General features: G+C 44.1%; 1 protein-coding gene across 11 annotated transcripts in view; it reads left to right on the top strand.

Moving 5' to 3' along the window:
• The window catches only part of TRMT1L (tRNA methyltransferase 1L), an 88795-nt gene that overhangs the window by 62384 nt on the left and 4060 nt on the right, over positions 1 to 22351 (top strand). For all 11 annotated transcript variants that reach the window (XM_077252020.1, XM_077252028.1, XM_077252025.1 and 8 more), the window contains 6 exons: positions 1853 to 2099; positions 2181 to 2393; positions 2466 to 2656; positions 4475 to 4553; positions 4790 to 4950; positions 15768 to 15824. In XM_077252020.1, coding sequence (XP_077108135.1) covers positions 1853 to 2099; positions 2181 to 2393; positions 2466 to 2656; positions 4475 to 4553; positions 4790 to 4950; positions 15768 to 15824 — 948 coding nt within the window. The remainder of the gene's footprint in view (positions 1 to 1852; positions 2100 to 2180; positions 2394 to 2465; positions 2657 to 4474; positions 4554 to 4789; positions 4951 to 15767; positions 15825 to 22351) is intronic.

The raw sequence follows: 22351 nt of genomic DNA on the forward strand, positions 1-22351 counted from the left end.
ATTTTCAGTTTTGAGTTAATGATTCGCTCGTGCCCCAGGGCGGCCTGTGGGGGTCTCCGTGTGGTGCTCTGATTAGGTATTCACCAGTATGGCTTCTGACAGGTCTCTGATCCCTCACTGACCTGCCCCCTAATTTACATAATGAGTATTATATATATTGGAGGAAAAAAATGTGGCGCCTGCACTGCATAATGATCGCATGTGTAATTTGCACTTAATTATTTTATTGGATGCTATAAATAAATTAATTAAAAAAACCAAAAAACTCCTCCAAGATGGTGCCGGCGCAGTAGCAGCTATCTGCGATCGCCTACAGATGCTACTACGCAGGTGCCAGCAGTGCCATCTTGGAGGAGACCTTTTTTTTTCCAATATACATAATATTCATTATGTAAAATAGGGGGCAGGTCAGTGAGGGATCAGTGACCTGTCAGCAGTCTGCATTATGAATTCCTGATCGGAGCACCACACGCAGATGCCCACAGGCCGCCCCAGAGCATGAGCATATCATTAACTCAAAACCGCAAATAAAGATTAGACAACAACCACAAGACGGATTTCATCAACCAAGGTATCATTGTAATCAGTATAATGGCGCCAGCCTGACACTGTCTGTAGGTTACTGTGCACAATCCTGCTGACAGGTTCCCTTTAAAGTAATTTTTCTGTGAAATGCTGGAGCAATTCAAAGAGAGATATACTTGGATGCAATCATACAGCTCGGGTCTGGTTAATGCTGCCCACGATTTTGGGCAGGTGTGAGGTTTGCTGTAATTCTCTAGCACCTACAAGTTTATAGTTTTGTGATTATTCTAAGACCTAATCACCCATTCAGTCTGTACTAAACAGTAAAGTAATTTACCAAAGCATTTTGTAACAAAAAAATAAATATCTGTACATTTAGTCCTCATGGGACACAAAATTACAAAGACACCCAAAAGAAAAAAGTGTGCTAGGAACAAAGTAACACTCTAATATTAATAAAAAATTAAATAAGTATTAAAAGACAATGCGGAAAGACAAACGCCAAAATAACAGACATGACAGACTAAAATTTGGTGGCTAAGCGAATCAGGGAAAGATTCACAGACCTAAATAAATATTATATATTATACAAACAGCCACTTAGTAATCCTGCATGTACTTTAATAAGTCAGTAATATATGCACGCATACTAAATCTATCAAACACACAGATATTTGCACTAAGAGAATTCTTCCCCTTTTATGTATGGCACATATATAAATATATTCAAATAAGTAAACAGTAATAATAAATTTATGGAAATAAATCAAAGGGGAAATAACCAAATGCATGAAGGTAATAAAATCACCCATCAAAGACCCGACGCGCGTTTCACCACTGCTTCATTACAGTAAACTATTTGCCTGTAATTTTCGTTAGTCAATAGGTGAAAACTGAGTTCAGCGGTTTCTCTACAGGATATCTCGGTTACTGATGTATAACTGGTCAGACTTTTAAAGGGGTTATCCGGCCTTGGGTTACAAGTCTGTAGAATCCTCACAGACTGTTCACTGTATGCTGTGATGATTCTCCGCTGCTGGAAGCAGACCAAAATTGTGTGATTTGCATACTTCCGGCCACATTCTGACTATACGTGGCCAACACTGAGTAAGGCTGCGCACATGTAATCGGCACGTTACCACCTGCATGCAAATCGCGGTTCCCAGCACCAGAGATTCCTTAGAGCGTGCTGCAAGGATTTGCTATTCTGCAATCACATGGGCTGACTGCAGACTTTTAGCTTGAGGCCGGTGAACCACTTTACATCCTTTCCAGTTTTGGTCATTTCTGTTTTCAGTCCTGTTAAATTTTTGCTGTTCCTTTGTAGGCATCATGGGATTGCAGTGGGCAAAGCACCTCGGGAATTCTGTGAAAGTCACGATCAATGACATCAATGACAGTTCAGTAGCTCGAATCCGAGAAAACTGTCACCTTAACAAGATAAGGACCGTAGCGAAGGCGGATGAGATGCCTGAAGCGACACCTGAAATAAGTGATAAAGACTTTGTGGGCACTGTAGAAGTTACAAACATGGATGCCAACATCTTGATGCACATGCGGTCTTTTGATTTCATGTAAATGACTAGATCTCACCTACCATTTGTTTTGCATTGTTTGGCTGGTACTCTAAATGTCTTGTGGCTTCTTCTCTCCAGACACTTGGATCCCTTTGGAACATCTGTGAACTATCTGGATGCCGCTTTTAGGAATGTTCGGAACTTGGGCATCATATCCATCACCTCAACTGACACAAGCTCTCTCTATGCCAAGAACATTCACGTGGCCAAGCGTCATTATGGCTGCAACCTCATCAGGACGGAGTACTACAGAGAGCTGGCGGCTCGAGTCGTCCTGGGGGCTGTAGCCAGGTGAGTCTTCAGTTTTTGTTGTGTTCTTTAGGAGATTAGAAGCTGGGCTAATGCGGTATGTTTGTACAACAGGACAGCTGCCCGCTGCAATAAAGGGATCGAAGTCCTGCTCTCAGTGGCTCTTGATCACTTTGTGTTGGTGATAGTCCGTGTTCTGAGAGGACCATCTCTAGCTGACGAGAGCACGAAGATGATTAACAATCTGATTCATTGCAATTGGTGTGAGGAAAGAATCTTTCAGAAGGAGGGGACCATGGTAGAAGGTAACATCTACATTAAAATAATTACTTTAACCTTTAGTTAAAGGGAATCTGTTACCAAGTTTTATCCACTTAAGCTGAGAACAGCATAATATAGGTCTCCTCTCCTCCACCCTGGGTACCAACCGCACATAATCTGCTTACTTCCCGCATGGTGGGCATATCCACATGCGGAAAGTAAGCAGATCAATGCATTCCTAGGTGTGTGGAATCCCCGCAATTCCGCAAATTTAATGAACATGTTGCTTTTTTTTCCGCAATGCGATTTTTTTTTTTCGCGAAAAAAATGCAACATTTGCACTAGAAATGTGGAATACACTTAAAATAATGGGAGGCATATGTAAGCTTTTTTTTTTTTGCGTTTTTTCCGCGTTTTTTATCACATTTTTATAGCGAAAAATACTGAACGTGTGCACATGGCCTTAAAGTTACCTCTTACAGCATTGTATGTACAACCCAGCACTTTGCCAAGCAGACTGCAGTGCACTGCTATCGGTCAAAGTGCCAGTCAGTGGGGTGTACACTGCAGAGGAGGAGCTAACCTTTTTGCATAGTGTCAGCCTCCTAGTGGCAGCAGCATACTCCCATGGTTTCCTGTGTTCCCTAATGAAGGCTCCAAGAGAGATTTTACTGTAAGCACCCAAAATCTTTATTTTAATGATTTCATAGAGGGCTGTCCTTTAGTAAATTCTCTAAAATGTGCACAACTCAACATATTTTGCAAATGTAGAAAATGTATACAAATAACCTGTCAAATCATGACAAAATTGCTAAATTCTTAGGCCACCTTCTCTTTTGACTTTGTCACAGATCTGAAAATAATCTACAACTAAATACACTTGTTGCTTGCAGATTTAGATTTTACCTTTTTTTCAAATTATTATATGGGCTAAAATCTGCAATAAAAATTTGTGTGAAAATAAACATGAAAGATAATATCTGAATGAATCAAGAATGTGATAAGAGAAGATTTGTTATGAGTTAATGCTTTATACTTGAGATAGTGCATCCTACTAACCGAAATCTTTGTCCCTAGAACACAGTGTTCCTGTAACATGACTGAACACTATGCAGTCATAGCTGAAAGTGTTGGCACATTCGAAATTGTCCAGAAAAATGAAGTATTTCTCCCAGAATATTACTGCAATTACACATGTTTTGTTATACATTGGAACAACGTTAAAAAGCAAAGAAAAAAGGTAGATTGGACACGATTTCACACTAAACCTCAAAAATGGGCCGGACAAAGTTATTAGCACCTTTCCAAAAATGTGGCACCATTCAAATATGAGCGACCTAGAACAGTTTGCCAAAAAGTTACCGTATCCAAAATTCCAGTTGAGAGACGTAAGACGCTTCTTGATGGTTATAGGAGGCAATTGATGGAAGATATTTATTCCAAAGGGTGTGCAAAAAAATATTCAACAACTTTGGCCAGTCCATTTTTGGGGTTTTGTGTGAAATTGTCCGTTTGCTTTCTTTTTTTTGTATTGTTCCAAAACACCCAAAGGAAATAAACATATGTATAACAAACCATGTGTAATTATAATAATTTTCTGGGAGAAGTACTTCATTTTCTGGAACAATTTCAAGTGTGCTAACACTTTTTTGGCCTGACTGTATATAACCATATTCCATATCTCTGTAAATAAATTTTTATATGGATGTAAGATCATGTGGTGTTGTGCCCTGTCATTACCCATGGCCATATGTATTTAATTGGATACAGTGCTCTAAATAACATTAGAAGTTCTGGATAAAATAAAACTTAATCTGAATGATGAAATGTACAACTGATATTGATGATTGTTTGCCTTCCAGAAAATCCATACGAACAACTGCCCTGCGATTGCCACCTAAGTACCCCAGGAAGATCCGCAGTCTTGATTGGTCCGGTGTGGTGAGTACTCTGATTTGATATCACTGCACAGTCTGGAAGAATTAAAGGCGATGTCCTCCTTTGTAGCCATTGGTTTTAATATCCCTATTTAACAAGAGTGGGACATGAAGAAATCCTGGTTCTCCTGTGTGTTTAATACATATTCGATCTAGAAGTCCTGAAACTCTACATGATATTTGCAGAGTCCATCCCAGATGTTGGCGGCCTTGGCTTAGTCCTGTATGATTTGTTTCCAGGTCCGGTTCCTTATTTAATGCTGGGTTCTTGAAAAGAATGCTGTTTGAAGCTACGACACGAAACGTTTTGGACATACATACCATACTGAAGACACTGATTTGTGAATCTGAATGCACGACTCTTAAACAGTTCCCTGTAAAACCAAATCAAGGCAGTCAAAGTAAGACATTTTTAGTTTTGCTTTTGGCTAAAGCTGCAAGCTATACATTTGTTTGTTTTCGCCAGGTCTTCTCTTTAGAAATAACTTGGGTGTATATATAACTGGGTGTCTCATCTGCCACCACTTTAAAATCCATGCCCAGAATAGCCTTATGCCACAGATGCTGCCCAATCAGCGAACCTTTTGTGGTGGTGTCTTTTCTTGTCAGACTTGTATCCACCAGGTATTCCCATCACAGACATTCATGACTTAGCAGTGGCAGATGGTTAGGACTACGGAGCAGAAGTGAAGAGTTATGGAACCGGGTATCCACGATCACTCCACTGTGTGCGCTGCAGAAGTGACGTAGCACAGCCTGCCTCGCCCACCTCTGGCTCCTGCATACGTACAGATATTTCAGTCTTTGCTATGAATGGCTGACATGGGAATACCCTTTAACCCCTTCCCGCCGCAGCCCTTTTTCATTTTTTGCGTTTTTGTTTTTCGCTCCCCTCCTTCCCAGAGCCATAACTTTTTTTTATTTTTTCCTCAATATGGCCATGTGCGGGCTTATTTTTTGCGGGACGAGTTGTACTTTTGAATGACACCATTGGTTTTACCATGTCTTGTACTAGAAAACGGGAAAAAAATTCCAAGTGTGGTGAAATTGCAAAAAAAGTGCAATCGCACACTTGTTTTTTGTTTGGCCTTTTGGTAGCTTCACTAAATACTAAAGCTGACCTGATATTATGATTCTCCAGGTCAGTACAAGTTCATAGACACCAAACATGTTTAGGTTATTTTTTATCTAAGTGGTGAAAAAAATTCAAAACTTTGCTATTAAAAAAAAAAAGCGCCATTTTCCGATACCCGTAGCATCTACATTTTTTGTGATCTGGGGCCGGGTGACGGCTTATTTTTTGAGTGCCGAGCTGATGTTTTTATTGATACCACTTTTGTGCAGATACGTTCTTTTGATCGCCTGTTATTGCATTTTAATGCAATGTCGCGGCGACCAAAAAAACGTAATTCTGGCGTTTCTAATTTTTTTTTTTCTCGCTACGCTGTTTAGCGATCAGGTTAATGCTTTTTTTTATTGATAGATTGGGCGATTCTGAACGCGGCGATACCAAATATGTGTAGGTTGTTTTTTTTTTAAATTAGTTTATTAACCAAAAAAAGAAAAAATATATAATATACAACATACACATTTATGTTCATTAGTATTACATTAAATATGTGTAGGTTTGATTTTTATTTTTTTTTTTGTTTTATTTTGGATGGGGCGAAAGGCGGGTGATTTAAACTATATATATATATATATATATATATATATATATATATATATATATATATATATATATATATATATATATATATATATATATATATATATATATATATATATATATATATATATATATATAATTTTTTTTTTCGTATTCTTTTTTTTTTTTTTTACTTTTGCCATGCTTCAGGCTAGAAGCTGGCATAGCCTGATCGGCTCTGCTACATAGCAGCGATCTGATGATCACTGCTATGTAGCTGAATTGCAGGCTTGCTATGAGCGCCAACCACAGGGTGGCGCTCACAGCAGGCTGGCATCGGTAAACATAGAGGTCTCAAGGACAGGTCTCAAGGACCTCTATGGTTACCATCCTGACACATGTGCTCATTTCCGGCCGCGCGTCCGGAAGTGGTAGTTAAATGCCGTTGACAGCGGCATTTAACAGGTTAATAGCGGCGGGTAAATTGCGATTTCACCCACCGCTATTGCGCGCACATGGCAGCTCTTCAAAACAGCTGACATGTTGCGACTTTGATGTGGGCTCACCGCCGGAGTCCACATCAAGGGAGGAGACACGACATTTTTCAGTACTAGCACGGCACATGTCGTGAAGGGGTTAAGGTTATTTTGCAGTAGGAATTTCCAGGGCATATAAATCTCCTCTTAAAGGGGTGGGTCCTCATTAAGGCCCCCTTCACATATAGCTCAGAGTAGAGAGCTGCTAACAACCAACACTTTTTCCTCTAGTTCACACAAGGTAATCAATTGTTGAACGAGTGTCCACAAAATGCTGGTTTCCCATCATTGATCCAATCGGTCGTCGGCTGATGGGATTGATTATGCTGGCCATAAAATCATTGATGTCTTCACTTCCAAGATTGTACACAAGGTGTGCTGACAATTATTGTGGCCTCATACAGTTGGTATCGACCCATATGAACAGGCTTTTAAATGAGCACTACTTGTACAGTACAATGCTATGGGCAGAAATTTGTGCTGGTCTAAATACACCTTTACTTGGGTCATCCTACATAGTGAATGGGTATAGCAGCCCATTTTCCTCTACAAAAATCAGCCGTTTGGTCAGATTAAAGGAGCTGACAATTACGTTAAATGTCTTTCATGTGAACTAACTGCCATTGATAAGCACTTCACTAAATACCTTGCTTTTCCAGCCTGAGCTGTTCACCTGATTACATGATCTTTGGCTGAAAATCTACTGCTTCCTGTGATCATGATCATATTCCCCCTCAGTTCTTGATTCTGGAAACTGCTGGGTGGGCATGGCTTTTGGTGAGGGTGGGCAGGACTCCACTCCAATGTTCATTCTGCTGCAGACACAGCCCCCCTTCCTTGTATCTCCATGTATACAGCAGGGTGTATATACATGTTTCCTGCATGATTATATACGCACCCTGCTGTATATGATGATTATATGAATATATTAATTTCACTTTCCCCATCCAGTCCATCTGTCCCAGTGAGTATAGGATAATTGTTATTGCCAGGTATGGGGTTCTGGTGCTTTTGTTTTTGTGTAAATCAAGTTTATTAGAGAGGTTGCATAGAATAATACATTGCAAGTTAGAATAGAAACATATCAAGTACCTTTTGACACTTTCAAGAACTGTAATTCAGGAAGATATAATACAGTTTTCTAAATCAACCTGTGAAATAATTTTCTTTATCTCCTTAAATATGGAGAATACTATTCTGGTAACTTTTCCAAAGGGAATCTAGGAACAATAATCAGTTTCTGGAAGACGGACCTAGATACGTTCTCCCGTAGACTATGAAGTGGAATATTACTTTTGATAATGGGTTTTATGGTCGCCACAGGTCCAGGTCTCCAAAGCCCATTCTGTCGATTCAAAATAGGTAATCCTGGGGTAAGGGTACCCAGAATGTTTCATTATGCAAGCTTTAGTGTAATTTAAACCAACTTTATGATTAGTAGAGGTGAGAGAGAAAAGAGAAAGGGGGAAAAAAAAAGAAATAAAGTGAATAAAGAAAAGGAAGAAAAGAGATGGGGTAGGGGGGAGGATATGGTTTCCGGTATCTCGACCAATTCAACTGTTAATTAGTATTAAAGCATAGTTGTTCCATCACCTAGAATATAAATGCATGAGGGTACCAATAGAATATTCAGTCAGTTAACCAAGCCAAGTATTTAACTCTTCAGTCTCTCTAAACACTATCCAAGGAGTTCATAAGTTTAATACTTTATCTGAAGTTCCCGTATCCTGACCAACCAATTGTTCCATCCGAAGGAGATGGTTTAATTCTGCTACAAATTCATATTTTGAGGGGGAGTTTGATTGTTTCCAATAGCGGGGTATTAGATTACGTGCAGCTGTCAAGAAATGTCTTACGGCCCCGTCACACATAGCGAGATCGCTAGCGAGATCGCTGCTGAGTCACTAGTTTTGTGACGCAACAGCGACCTCCATAGCGATCTCACTATGTGTGACACGTACCAGCGACCCGGCCCCTGCTGCGAGATCGCTGGTCGTGTCGGAATGGCCTGGGCCGTTTTTTGATCGTTGAGGTCCCGCTGACATCGCTGAATCGGTGTGTGTGACACCGATCCAGCGATGTCTTCACTGGTAACCAGTGTAAACATCGGGTTACTAAGCGCAGGGCCGCGCTTAGTAACCCGATGTTTACCCTGGTTACCAGCGTAAATGTAAAAAAAAAAAAACAGTACATACTCACCATCTGATGTCCGTCAGGTCCCTTGCCGTCTGCTTCCTGCTCTGACTGAGTGCCGCCGTACAGTGAGAGCACAGCACAGCAGTGACGTCACTGACGGCAAGGGACCTGACGGACATCAGATGGTGAGTATGTACGGTTTGTTTTTTTTGGTAACCAGGGTAAACATCGGGTTACTAAGCGCGGCCCTGCACTTAGTAACCCGAAGTTTACCCTGGTTACCCGGGTGCTGCAGGGGGACTTCGGCATCGTTGAAGACAGTTTCAACGATGCCGAAGTCGTTCCCCTGATCGTTGGTCGCTGGAGAGAGCTGTCTGTGTGACAGCTCCCCAGCGACCACACAGCGACTTACCAACGATCACGGCCAGGTCGTATCGCTGGTCGTGATCGTTGGTAAATCGCTATGTGTGACGGGGCCTTAAGAAGGCTTTTCTTAAACTTGGCTATGGAGAGATCACAAATAGGCAGAAGGGCCACCTCCATTGTAGGTCGAACCCTATGAAGGGATAATTTGTTGTGGAGATCAAAAACAGCCTCCCAAAAACCCCTAATGGGTGGACAAGACCACCAAATATGTGCATACAAACCCCTCTCCTTCCAACATCTCCAACATGTATCTGGAATAGCAGGGAACATAGTGTGAATGCTGTCTGGGCATCTGTACCAACGAGTCAACAATTTATAACTTCTCTCTTGGAAGTCTGCACATAATGAAGATCTGAACATGTGAGGAAGACTCTTATCCCTGTCCTCCAATGTTAATGGTTTATGTAAGTCGTTTTCCCACTTCAAGAAGAAAGTTGGAGGATCAAATGTAGACACCCGATGCTCCTGAAACATTTTATAGAGGAGCGATACAGTGTGTGTTGGAGGGTCCCCATCCAGGCAAGCCGACTCAAAGGGAGTAAGAGGTCTGAATAAATCAACCCGTCTGGATATTTTTGTTATATAACTTCTAATTTGTTCATAAAAGAGCCACAGACTGGGGGGAGATCCCGTCTCTCCAAAGAGGGACTGCAAAGGTTTTATAGAAGATTGGGTTATGTAGTCATAGCCACCCGATAGTCTATCTTTGTGTTTATGTAGGAATATAACTTTATCTAGGCCCGCAGGGAAGTCTGGGTTATCAAAGATCGGAGTCAAGGGGCCCGGTAGGGATGAGATATTAAGCTTTTGGTTGTTGAGTCTAACAAAGAGAGTCAAGTCTCCTGTGAGATATGTCCTCTCTCTGATCCCTTGCATAATCCCCCCCCCCCCCCCGCCAAATGTTTACCCTGGGATTATTCGTTAAGATCTGTCCACCCATTTTTTTTTTTATGTTTATGACAATATAATATAAATCTAAGAGGCAGGTTCCGAGGGAGGCGCAGCTCTAAAGTAGGAAATTAGGAAGGCTCAGTCCTCCCGTTTGTTTAGATCTGCTTAGTAACTGATATGACAAGCGAGGACGTTTGCCCGACCATACATATCTTGTAATTGTTGTCTTGAATCTGAAGAAAAAGGAAGCGGGTAGGACCATAGGGATAGTCTGAAAAAATTAAAGGAGACGTGGTAACAAGTCCATTTTTATCGTATTGATCCTCCCAAGCCAGGATATATGTAAATTATTCCATTTCTCCAGATCAAGTTCTGCTCTACGAAGAGCTATTTTATGATTGGCCTCATATAATTGTGACATCTTAGAAGTTAGAGCTATACCCAGATATCTATGGGAGTCACAGCGCCATTTAAACGGGAAGGAGTGTAGCTGAGAGAGAACAAGGAGGGTGGCAAGGAGATGTTTAATATTTCGGATTTATGGGAATTTATTTTGAAATTGCTCAGTTGACCAAAGCAATGCAGTTCCGATAAAATATTGGGTATAGTGGTTGTGGGGGATGTAATAAACATGAGCACATCGTCAGCAAAAAGTGCCAACTTGTGTTCTTCTGATAGGATCTTCACCCCTTTAATAGATGGGTTATTACGGATTGCGTTGGCCAAATGTTCCATAGTCAATACATATAGCAAGGGTGATAGAGGACACCCCTGTCTTGTACCATTTCGTATATGCAAAGGATCCGACAAAGAGCCATTAACTTTAATCTGTGCAGAGGGAGACTCATAAAGGGCCATGATACTCCTCAATATTTTCTTTTTCAGTCCGATACCCTCTAGCGTTTGGTACATAAACTTCCATCCCACCCTATCGAAGGCCTTTTTGGCGTCGATTGAGAATATACACATGGGATCCCCTGTCCTGTTTGCTCTGTCAATCAGTGAAATAGATCTTATAGTGTTATCCCTTGCCTCTCTTCCCGGAACGAAACCCACCTGGTCCTGATTAATCAGGTGAGGCAAGAGACAACTTAATCTTTTAGCGATCATTTTGGCATAAATTTTAACATCAACATTGATAAGTGAGATAGGAAGATAACTGCTACATAGCGAGGGGTCCTTCTCTGGCTTCGGGATAACCGTTATATGTGCTGCAAGAGCTTGTGGAGGTAAGGATCCCCCTGATGCCACAAAATTACACGCGGCCAAGAACGGAGGGCCCAGCAGATCCGAAAACTGTTTATAAAATCTCGCTGAGTAACCATCGGGACCAGGACTCTTGCCCGGCTTTAGATCCCCAATTACAGAGGCGACCTCCTCCAAAGAAAAGTCCTCTTCTAGATTCGCTAGGCACTCCTCAGAGACCGCGGGCAACCTGTTTGATTGTATATAAGTTTTGATTTTATCATGGAAAGAATGGGCTGGGAGATCCTTAAAGTGACTCTTTATATTATACAGGGAGTTATAGTAATCTTAAAAGCTGGACAATATATCCCGTGTACTATGAGCTATCTTACCCTTGGCATTTCTTATGGATGGTATAAATGTTTGTGGACCCCGTGGATGTAAAGCTCTTGCTAGAAACTTGCCACTTTTGTTTCTTAATTGATAGAAACTGCTCTTGATTCTCTCCCTAAGAAAACGGGATTTCTGGTCTAGTATTGTGAGTAACTTTTGTCTAGCTGTGGATAAATTTGCTAGGGTAAGCGGGGAAAGGTCTTGTTTGTGCTGTGTCTCGAGTTTAGAAATCTGGGAGGATAGGTCGGCTATTTCTGCTATGCGAATCTTCTTAAGGCGGGCACCCTGTGAGAGAAGGACACCTCTCAAGACACTCTTCAAGGCCTCCCATTTTACTGAAGGAGACGTGGGGTCCGCAGCATGGTCCACCACAAAACCCTCGGTAGATCGCTTTATCTCAGAGGCACATATCGGGTCCTGTAACAGGTTCTCATTTAATCGCCAAGAAAACTTAGATTTCGCAAAGGGGTCCAGTTGCATTGAAAAAAATTAATGGGAGTGTGATCGGACCACAACACCGACCCCACCTCCGCCCCCACCCCCAGGTCCAGCAAGGAGTGGGACACAAAATAAATCAATTCTACTATAAGTGGAGTGTACTCGTGAAAAAAAGCTATAGTCTCTCGCATCTGGATGGAGAGCCCTCCACACATCGACCAGGCGGAGATCACTCATCTGCTTTCTTACTTTTTTAATAGAGGACGGAGAATAAGAGGACTTACCCGTTGATACGTCAATTAGAGGGTTCATTGGAAGGTTAAAATCACCTCCAAGAATAATCGGCGAATCGCCTGCAAATTTCTCCAGAAGCCTTTTGCATGAATAACCAAATTTCTGCTGATCCTGATTAGGGAAATAAACATTCGCCAATATAAGTTCACGAGATCTCCAAGCAAACTTCAAGAAAATAAATCTCCCCTCCGTATCAATCACTGAATCAAGGACTTCTGGAAGAAAGGACTTATGAAAACCCACTGACACTCCCCTAGACTTGGAGTGAGGGTTTGTACTATGGTACCATTTCGGGTAGTAAAAGGATGTACAATCAGGGGTCACTCCAGTCTTAAAGTGAGTCTTCTGAAGTAGCAAAATCGAGACACGTTGCTTATGATTGGAGTAAAAGATCTGTTTTCTTTTTTCTGGAATGTTTAACCCTTTATCATTCAAGGAACAAAATTGAACTCCAGCAATAATCAAGATGTTGTTTGAAGAATTGGTTATATGAGAACGGACACCGGATCTCTTGAATAATCATGAGTAGTTCCAGGATGGGGAATGGGTTGAGGAATTGAGGACAGGGCAGAAAAGAAAAGGGAGGAGAACAGGAAACAAACTGATTGAGAAGAAAAAATAGGAATGTAGTATGTGGTGAATGTACACCTATAAGAGGAAATCGTGACGTGGTGGTGTATCGAGAGTCCACCAGACACATCAGTTGGGGTGAGAAACAACCGAAGGTGAGGCCCAACCTCTGCTCGCCACCCCCATGGCCCAAGCAAAATAATAACCAACACAGAACATTAATAAAGGTCTATCAAGATGGTCCGACGTCTAACCCCACATGAATTAACTTTAAGCTTTAACTAAAACAGTGCAAACTGTAGAGGGGGGTAACTAGACCTTCTATTCTTTAACATATAAGTTGAGGAGTCCACTTAATTGCAACTAAAAAAGAAAAAAAAACCCTTATTACTGAACACGAGCAAACCCGACGCATACCGGACCAGAGGACAGGACAACCTGTCAGGATGTATACATGCAGGGCATTATGTTCTGAGAATATGAGGGAGAGTAAGAGTCTCTTCAGGTCTGGCAGGGAGCAGAACCATTTTTCTTATGTTGTTTGGCATGTTGAGCTTTCAACCATCTCGGTGGGATATCTGGAAGCTGGGGAGATCTCGGTCAATCAGGGAGATCAGTTAGTGGTAATTAAAAAAGTTCCCAGGAAAGTGGCCAGGTCACCCAGATTACGAAAAATTGCTGTTTTCCCTCCCTTAAAGGCTGTCAGCTGGAATAGGAATCCCCATTTGTGGAGAATGTCTTTTCCCCTAAGGAGAGATAGAAGTGGTTTCAAGGCTCTTAGCTGTAGGGTTCATCTAGACAGGTCCGAGAGTATTAGAATCTGAGATCCACAGAAGGTGATGGTGCCTTTTTGTCTAGCTGCTATCATAATAGATTCTTTAACTTTATAATAATGTATTCTGCAGATGACTTCTCTGGGTCTTGAGTCTGATAACGGTTTGGGTCCAAGGGATTTGTGAATCTGGTCAAATTCTATGGAGCCTGACGTCTTATTTAAGATTTCAAGGAACAGTTTTTGTACTGTAATATCCAGTTTAGACGAGCCCACAGACTCAGGAAGACCACGTATTCTAATGTTGTTACGTCTGTTATGGTTCTCCAAGTCCTCCAATCCTGTTGCCATGTCCTCCAGTCTCATAGCATGGTTTGTTATTACCTCTCTGTGGGTTTGTAGTTCTTGCAAGTTGAGTTCCTGGGATTTCTCCACATCTTCCACTCTGGAGGTGAATTCTGATTTTAGAACCTGCAGTTCCTCCTTATAAGAGTTTTCAATTCTGCAGGCGAATGTCTCCAAGTCATTTTTAGTGGGAAGGGTTCTGATAAATTTACTAAGATCATGGATAGTCAAGTCCTCTGACAACTCGGGATTATCATCTCCCTCATCTGTTGCTCTATCAGGGGAGCTATGTGAGGCTAAGGAGTCCTGAGAAGAGGAACATTCCCCCAGGGATCTTGGAAGAGGACATGGATCTGGTATTTGGGGTATCTGAGGGGGGGGGGGGGGTTTCAGGGGAACGCGAGGCAGGGGCAGCTACATCAAGCTACCCCATCGGCAAACCTCCCTCCCCCAATAAGATTTCCACTCCGTATAGAGATGTGGCCTAAAGTCTCTCAGGAGCCGAGCAGATCTTGTGCTGCTATAGCGCAGCAGGAGGTGGGTTATTGCTTCAGTCTCTGCCTTTCGGCAAGATGGCGGCGTTTGGCGCCAAAGAAAGCCCCGGGAGAAGGAGAGCGCGCCAGAAGTCACACAGCCCCTCCGAAGGCAATCCCAGTTCCTCCGCTCCGGATAGGTAAGACCGCGGCAGGTGGATTAAGTGTGAGGAGTCGCAGGAGGAGGGGAGCGGGTAAGTATCACCGGAGCCGCGTTCTGTCTGCCCCTTCAGCACTCCGGGATCAAGATGGCCACCGCTGCAGCGACAGGTGGTCTCCCCCCGCTCCGCCGTTGCTCTCTCACTCACCGAGTCCCTCCTGTGGTGTATTGATGTCACAGACACTGTCTCCGACGCCAGCACTCCCGTCTCAGCTCCGTCCCATCAACCAAGGCGGCGATCCTCCTCCAGCTCCAGGCTCCTGCTGGCGAGTGGCAATGGCGACCCTCTGTGAAGTCGCCCCAGCGTCCGCCGATATCAGGCCCCTTCAGATGTGATTTCCCGGTGATATGGGTGATGGGGCTGTAATATTCCGGGGTCTCTGGCTGATTAAGGGTGGTTGTGGAGGTAGAATCTGGCGAAGTCCGAGGAGCTCTCCTCAAACACGTCCGCTCGGCTCAGAGTCCAGGCCACGCCCCCCTGGTGCTTTGTTTTTACTTCTACTCTCTGTAACAATGTCTTGTACAGGAAATTGTGCTCATGCTGTGTGTGATGCTGGGGGGAGGAGTTTAGGCGGAGAAACAAGTCTGTGCTCACTGCTGGCTTGCAACCCGGCACAAGGTATGATAGGAAATGTAGTAAGAAGGGAGCTGATGATTCGGAAGAGGAAGTGATGACTGAAAACAGAGCAGATGCCAGGGCACAGGAAGCGAAGCAAAAAGCCATAAAGCTTGGCAGAAAAGGTATATAGGGATCTTTGGGGTCATAATCGTTAACCATTTATGGCAAAACCAGTAGCAGAGTTAATGTAGTGGACAACATATTTGAATAAAGCAGCTCTGTTGTGCCACGAGTATGACAATATCTAAAGACTTGTTTTGCTTTGTCTGTAGCCGAAGAAGGTGGCGTCTTTATTAAAATATCAGAAGGTGAAATTGCAGCAAAGTCAGGTATGTAACTTACAATATTGGTGTTTCTTTTCTATGTGTAAAAGAATTTATCTGGTTTAGATGTTTTGAGCTGTTGAGTCACATACTGGATTGGTCCGAGCAGTTGTCCACAGGAGGACAACTCGTGTCCTATACATCTACAGCACATATCCCTTGCCGTATATTAGGAATCAGTAACCTTTGGCACTCTACAACTCCCAACATAACATGACACAGCTTGTTGCTGTCAAGGAATGCTGGAATTTGTAGTTTCACAACTGTTTGAGTTCTGCAGGTTGCTGATCCCTGCTGTATAGCCTTGTAAGGTGGCCACTAAAAGCAATGCATGTCTGGCTTCCAATCCAGAATGCGAGCTCTGAATAACAAAATGTAGAACCCCTCGAATTCTGTATAAATATACAGTACAGACCAAAAGTTTGGACACACCTTCCCATTTAAAGATTTTTCTGTATTTTCATGACTATGAATATTGTACATTTACACTGAAGGCATCAAAACTATGAATTAACACATGTGGAATTATATACTTAACAAAAAAGTGTGAAACAACTGAAAATATGTCTTATATTCTAGGTTCTTCAAAGTAGCCACCTTTTGCTTTGATACAGCAACTTGTACAGTCAATTATCATGGTAACATATAATTTCACAAATATTAATACCAAGGACTATACAGACCTATCATCTTAAACTAGATACCAACACTAACAAATGATGACACATGGTCTAAACTGAAATGTGCAAAAATAAATTTTATTATTAATAACTAACACAAGTGTACGGAGGGACATATGGCTACACTGCGGAAACGTTGTAAAAACAAACAAGGAGGCACGGACACGGGGTGACAGTCCTTCATAGTTATATATATTTTTTTGTATTAGTAAAAAAAATCATAAAAATATACAAAGGAACCTAAAAAAGAAACAGACATAAAGAAAATAGAGACGTTGATGGAATAATCAATTACAGGTGCGGTCTTGAAATGCAGGCTACAATGCAGCGCACTATATAGGTCAAAACCATCTAGCCATGAATGGCGTACCAAGTCACAATAGTAATCCTAGCTTATAGCATAATAATACTGGTAACAGGGTTATTTGAATACATACGCAGCCGCAACAAGGTACCCACCGCTTAGAAGGACTAAGTATTTTTTACTAATACAAAAAAATATATATAACTATGAAGGACTGTCACCCCATCAAGCGCTACAAAGAAACTGGCTCACATGAGGACCGCCCCAGGAAAGGAAGACCAAGAGTCACCTCTGCTTCTGAGGATAGGTTTATCAGAGTCACCACCCTCAGAAATCGCAAGTTAACAGCAGCTCAGATTAGAGACACACAGAGTTCTAGCAGCAGACACATCTCTACAACAACTGTTAAGAGGAGACTTTGTGCAGCAGGCATTCATGGTAAAATAGTTGCTAGGAAACCACTGCTAGGGAAAGGCAACAAGCGGAAGAGACTTGTTTGGGCTAAAGAACACAAGGAATAGACATCAGAATAGAAATCTGTGCTTTGGTCTGAGGAGTCCAAATTTGAGATCTTTGGTTCCAACCACCGTGTCTTTGTGCAACGCAGAAAAGATGAACGGCTGGACTCAACATGCCTTGTTCCCACCGTGAAGCATGGAGGAGGAGGTGTGGGGGTGCTTTGCTGGCGACACTGTTGGGGATTTATTCAAAATTGAAGGCATACTGAACCAGCATGGCTACCACAGCATCTTGCAGCGGCATGCTATTCCATCCGGTTAGTTGGACCATCATTTATTTTTCAACAGAACAATGACCCCAAACACACCTCTAGGCTGTGTAAGGGCTATTTGACCAAGAAGGAGAGTGATGGGCTGTTATGCCAGATGACCTGGCCTCCACAGTCACCAGACCTGAACCCAATCGAGATGGTTTTGGGTGAGCTGGGCCGCTGAGTGAAGGCAAAAGGGCCATCAAGTGCTAAGCATCTCTGGGAACTCCTTCAAGATTGTTGGAAGACCATTTCCGGTGACTGCCTCTTGAAGCTCATCAAGAGAATGCCAAGAGTGTGCAAAGCCATAATCGAAGCAAAAGGTGGCTACTTTGAAGAACTTAGAATATAAGACATATTTTTAGTTGTTTCACACTTTTTTGTTAAATATATAATTCCACATGTGTTAATTCATAGTTTTGATGCCTTCAGTGTGAATTTCCAATTTTCATAGTCATGAAAATACAGAAAAATCTTTAAATGAGAAGGTGTGTCCAAACTTTTGGTCTGTACTGTAGCTGGATTCTAGTTTTATGGTCAGAGTAGTTTGGGTCAAATTTTAAAACAGAGTTCAGGAAACAAGAAGAGCTAAATAGGCACTGACGAGCTAGACAAATACCCATACATACACCCATCAGTCATCACATTAAATCATTGTGCAGGTCTCCTTCATACCACCAAACAGCTCTGACCCATTGAGGAATGGATTTCTCATGGTGTCTTAACATTAAAGTGGTTGTATCGGGATCCTATACAGAATTCAAATGTGCGCTTTTTGCTCTGGAAACTGGCCACCTACTGAAGTGGCCGGTAACTGGTCAACTTACCGCATTGCCAAGGTTGCTTTTTTTTTTTTCTTTTTTTTTTTTTTTTAATATACAAGCACTTTGCCATTTTACTCACTTAGTTTGAGGCAACCCCTCTGTTTTGGAGATACCATAATCCAGTCATTTAGCCATTAAAATTTGGCTTGTCAGTCACTTTAGGTCCTTACAATTGCCTATTCTTCCTGTTACCAACACATTAGCTCGTGAGAACTGACTTTTCACTTGCTGATTAATTTATCCCACACATTGACAGTTGCCATTCACAAGACTGTCAGTGGTTTAGGGGTAAGGAGACAGATTGGCTAAATCTCTTTTCTCTATCGCATCATTGGGGGACACAGGAACCATGGGTGTATGCTGCTGCCACTAGGAGGCTGACACTATGCACAAAAAAAGTTAGCTCCTCCTTTGCAGTGTACACCCCACTAACTGGCATTATGAACTTCAGTTTAGCTTAGTGTCAGTAGGAGGTGGACACGGGTCTTTCATTAGACCCTTATCTACCTCAATGTGCGTCGTTCCTTTTCAGATTTTCCGGAGGGACACAGTGTGAACAGTCACAACTGTAATCCCACATTATGGACTATGAGTACGGCGTGTACTGCCACCCCATATCCTCATAGATCTGACAGCAGGACCAATATCCTAGCACACAAGCGTGCTTAGAAGTCCGGTCCTAGCTCCGTCCCCCACCCACTCGCCCACCAGAGCCTGTCGGTTGCGGAGACGAGGACGTCCATCAGCTCCCTGGACGTCTGATATCTTCCCCGGATTGAGGTTAGTAATGACTGCGTGGGATGTTTTAGGTGAGTATTGCACATACCCCTACCCTCAAAGTACCTCTGAGTCACTCCTCAAATCCGGAGTAGTCAATGGGGGGTCCCTTGGGATCCGGATGCGCAGAGTTTTTTTCCAGGCTGCCTTGGCCTGGTCGCCATTTTTCTCCTTATTGGCTGCGGGGGTCTTCGCTCCTTTCGCGTGGCAGCCGCGCTACTTCCTTCGGCGGCCGCACTGTTCTGAGTCCGGTGCGGTGGCCTTACAGGCTACCGCGCTGCCTTTTTTCTCCGGCGCCGCGACTCCACTCACTTCCTTTCCCTCGGGCGGGCTTTTCTCCTGCCCGACTATCATCGGCACCATCTTGGTGTTCCTGGCCAGATGGTTAGCTCCGCCCACCACTCCCTGTGCCGCTGCAGGTACTCATTTCAGCGCCAGGAACGCTTTTCTTCACCCATCTCCAAGAGTGCAAATTCCTGGCGTCCTCGCCATCTCCCCACTGTTGTTCTGTCAGGCCTGCAGCAAGTTCCGGACAAGAGGGTGCCCCAGATGTTACTGCCTGTTCTCCTTGGGGCTATCGTTCCTGAAGAGCATCTTCCAAGCCGTGCAGCCTTCCATCTGGAAACCGCAGCGTCTGCCGTGAGTAGCTCTGCACTGTAGACTGACACTGTCCCCTAACCTTCTGGCATTTTCCTCAGGGGCCCGTTCTTCATGTCTGATTCTAAGGGAGGTTGCTCCCGGCCTCCTACTTCTTCCCCCTACTTCCTGTGCCTTAGTGAAACACTTTGCGTGTTCGTCTTGTAACTGCAAAGATTCTCTCAGGTCAGTCTTCTCCCCTCTGTCAGGCCTGCAGCAACCCCATTATGCCCACCGCCCAGGACCCCCCTGCTGTTCCGCCTGAGAGCGAAGTCCCTACCACAGGCTGGGCCTCCTCTGTCTCTATCAGTTGCAGATCTCATATGGGTGTCCCAGACCCTTGTGCCCGTGCACGATCGGTTGCCCCTGTAGACTTCCGTAGTAGCCAGCGGGTCGCAGGAAGCTCCGTCCGAGACTTCCAATATAGGCCGCAAAGGATCCAGACAGGAACGCCGGTCTGAGTCCTCTTCTCATTCCATCTCACCTCGCGGTCCTTCTCTATGGTCGACTTCCCCCTGGTCCTCCTCCCCGGAGTCAGGCGAGGCTTTCTCTGATGCGCCTTCGGAGGATAATTTGGAGCCGGATTCAAACCAAATCGCTAGCATGAGGGATATGGTTCAAAGCTTCATTGGAGCGGTCAATCAGACCTGTGGCATAAAAGATTCCTCTACGGAACCCGCAGATCAGGCGGTTTCGTTTAGACGGTCTAAACTACCTCCAAAGGTATTCGCTCCTCATCCTGAATTTGAGGAGCTTTTGGCCAGAGAAAGAGAGAATTCGACCAGACGTTTTCAAGGAGGCAAGCGCCTTGGCGTCTTATATCCCTTTCCTCCGGATCTCATCGCCAACTGGACGACTTCTCCCTCTGTGGATCCGCCGGTTTCTGGACTTTCCACCAACACAGTCCTCACGCTGTCCAATAGGGCGTCTCTGAAAGATTCCATCGATAGGATCATTGAATCCTTCACGCGAAGTCTGCTTTCGAAGCGGCCGCATCTTCCCTATGCCCGGCCTTTGCTTCCACCTGGGTTTCGAAGTCTGTATCCGAATGGGCTAAACAACTCCGTTGGGGCATTCAAGCCGGAGCTCCACCAGAACGGCTGGCGGAACTTGCCACCCTGGTTACTCACGCCGGGGAATATTTGGTTTCCGCTTCCCTGGACGCCGCGTCTTGTGCCTCTCAGGCAGTAATGTTGTTGCCAGCCGTCGCACCATTTGGCTCAAGGCCTGGCAGGCGGATTTGTCATCAAAGAAGTCGGCCTTTTTTGTAGTTTCACGGCATCAGATTCCTTTTCCCAACAGCAGAGGCCACAGGAATGTTAAGAGAAGAAGGTATCCTTCAGACCAACTCCTTCCTAGCGTTCCCGCTACTCCCAAGGTAGATCCTCCAGGTCTAGGACTGGAAGATCCACCTCGGCATGACTCACGACTAGAGCCCAGCCCATTTACCTGACTGGGCAGCTGTCTCCTCTTCTTCAGGGACGTCTGGATCTCCTCAGTAGAGGACGCATGGGTCAGGGAACTTGTATCCTCTGGATACAAAATAGATTAATTTCAAGGCCCCGGGATCGTTTCTTCAAATCCCGACCTCCAAGAGACCCTGCTCTAGGCCCGGGTTTCTTTGCAGCCATTGCTTCCCTCCTCAAATCCGGGGGAATCGTTCGCGTCCCAGAAAAGGAATGGTTCACAGGCTTCTGTTCGAATCTTTGTGGTATCGAAAAAGGACGACAAAGTTCGTCCCAGTCTGGATCTCAAATTGCTGAACAAGAGCGTTCGTCTGAGACACTTCGGGATGGAATCCCTTCGTTCAGTAATCGCTTCCATGGAGGCTCAGGAATTTCTGTCTCAGGCTTCCGAAAGTCTATCCATCGTCCTCGACACTCTAGCCCGTTTCGGGTGGCTCGTCAACAGGAAGAAGTCCTGTCTTGTTCCTTCTCAGCGCCTCGTATTTCTGGGCATGCTCTTCGACATTCGTCGGACCACAGTCTTCCTTCCCGAAGACAAGATATCTCTCCTTCGTCGGGAAGTTCGCTCCCTCCAGGGTTCTCGGCTTCCCTCCTTTCCGATTGGCCATGAAGGTCCTGGGGAGGATGGTTGCAACATTGGAAGCTATTCCCCTCACCCATTTCACTCAAGACCTCTTCAGCAGGCTATTCTATCACAGTGGGACAGGTCTGTCTTCTCCCTGGATCGTCCGATCCGGCTTTCTCCCCAGGTCAAACGGTTCCTCAACTGGTGGCCGATGTCACCTCTCATATCCCAGGACAGATCCTTTCTTCCAGTTCTCTGGCAGGTGGTGACGACAGACTTCAGCCTGCTCGGCTGGGGTGCGGGGCTTTGTTACCTGACTGTTCAGGGTCGTTGGTCGGCGCAGGAGACCTCTCTGCCGATCAATGTCCTCGAGTTCCGGGCCATCTTTCTGTCTCTTCTTCACTGGGTAAGGATTCTCAGGGGTCTGCCAATTCGAATCCAGATGGACAGTGCCACAGCAGTGGCATATTTCAAACACCAGGGGGGGACTCGAAGTTCTCTGGCCTCGGCCG

Source organism: Ranitomeya variabilis, chromosome 4, assembly GCF_051348905.1.
Source record: "Ranitomeya variabilis isolate aRanVar5 chromosome 4, aRanVar5.hap1, whole genome shotgun sequence".
Classification (NCBI taxonomy): Eukaryota; Metazoa; Chordata; class Amphibia; order Anura; family Dendrobatidae; genus Ranitomeya; species Ranitomeya variabilis.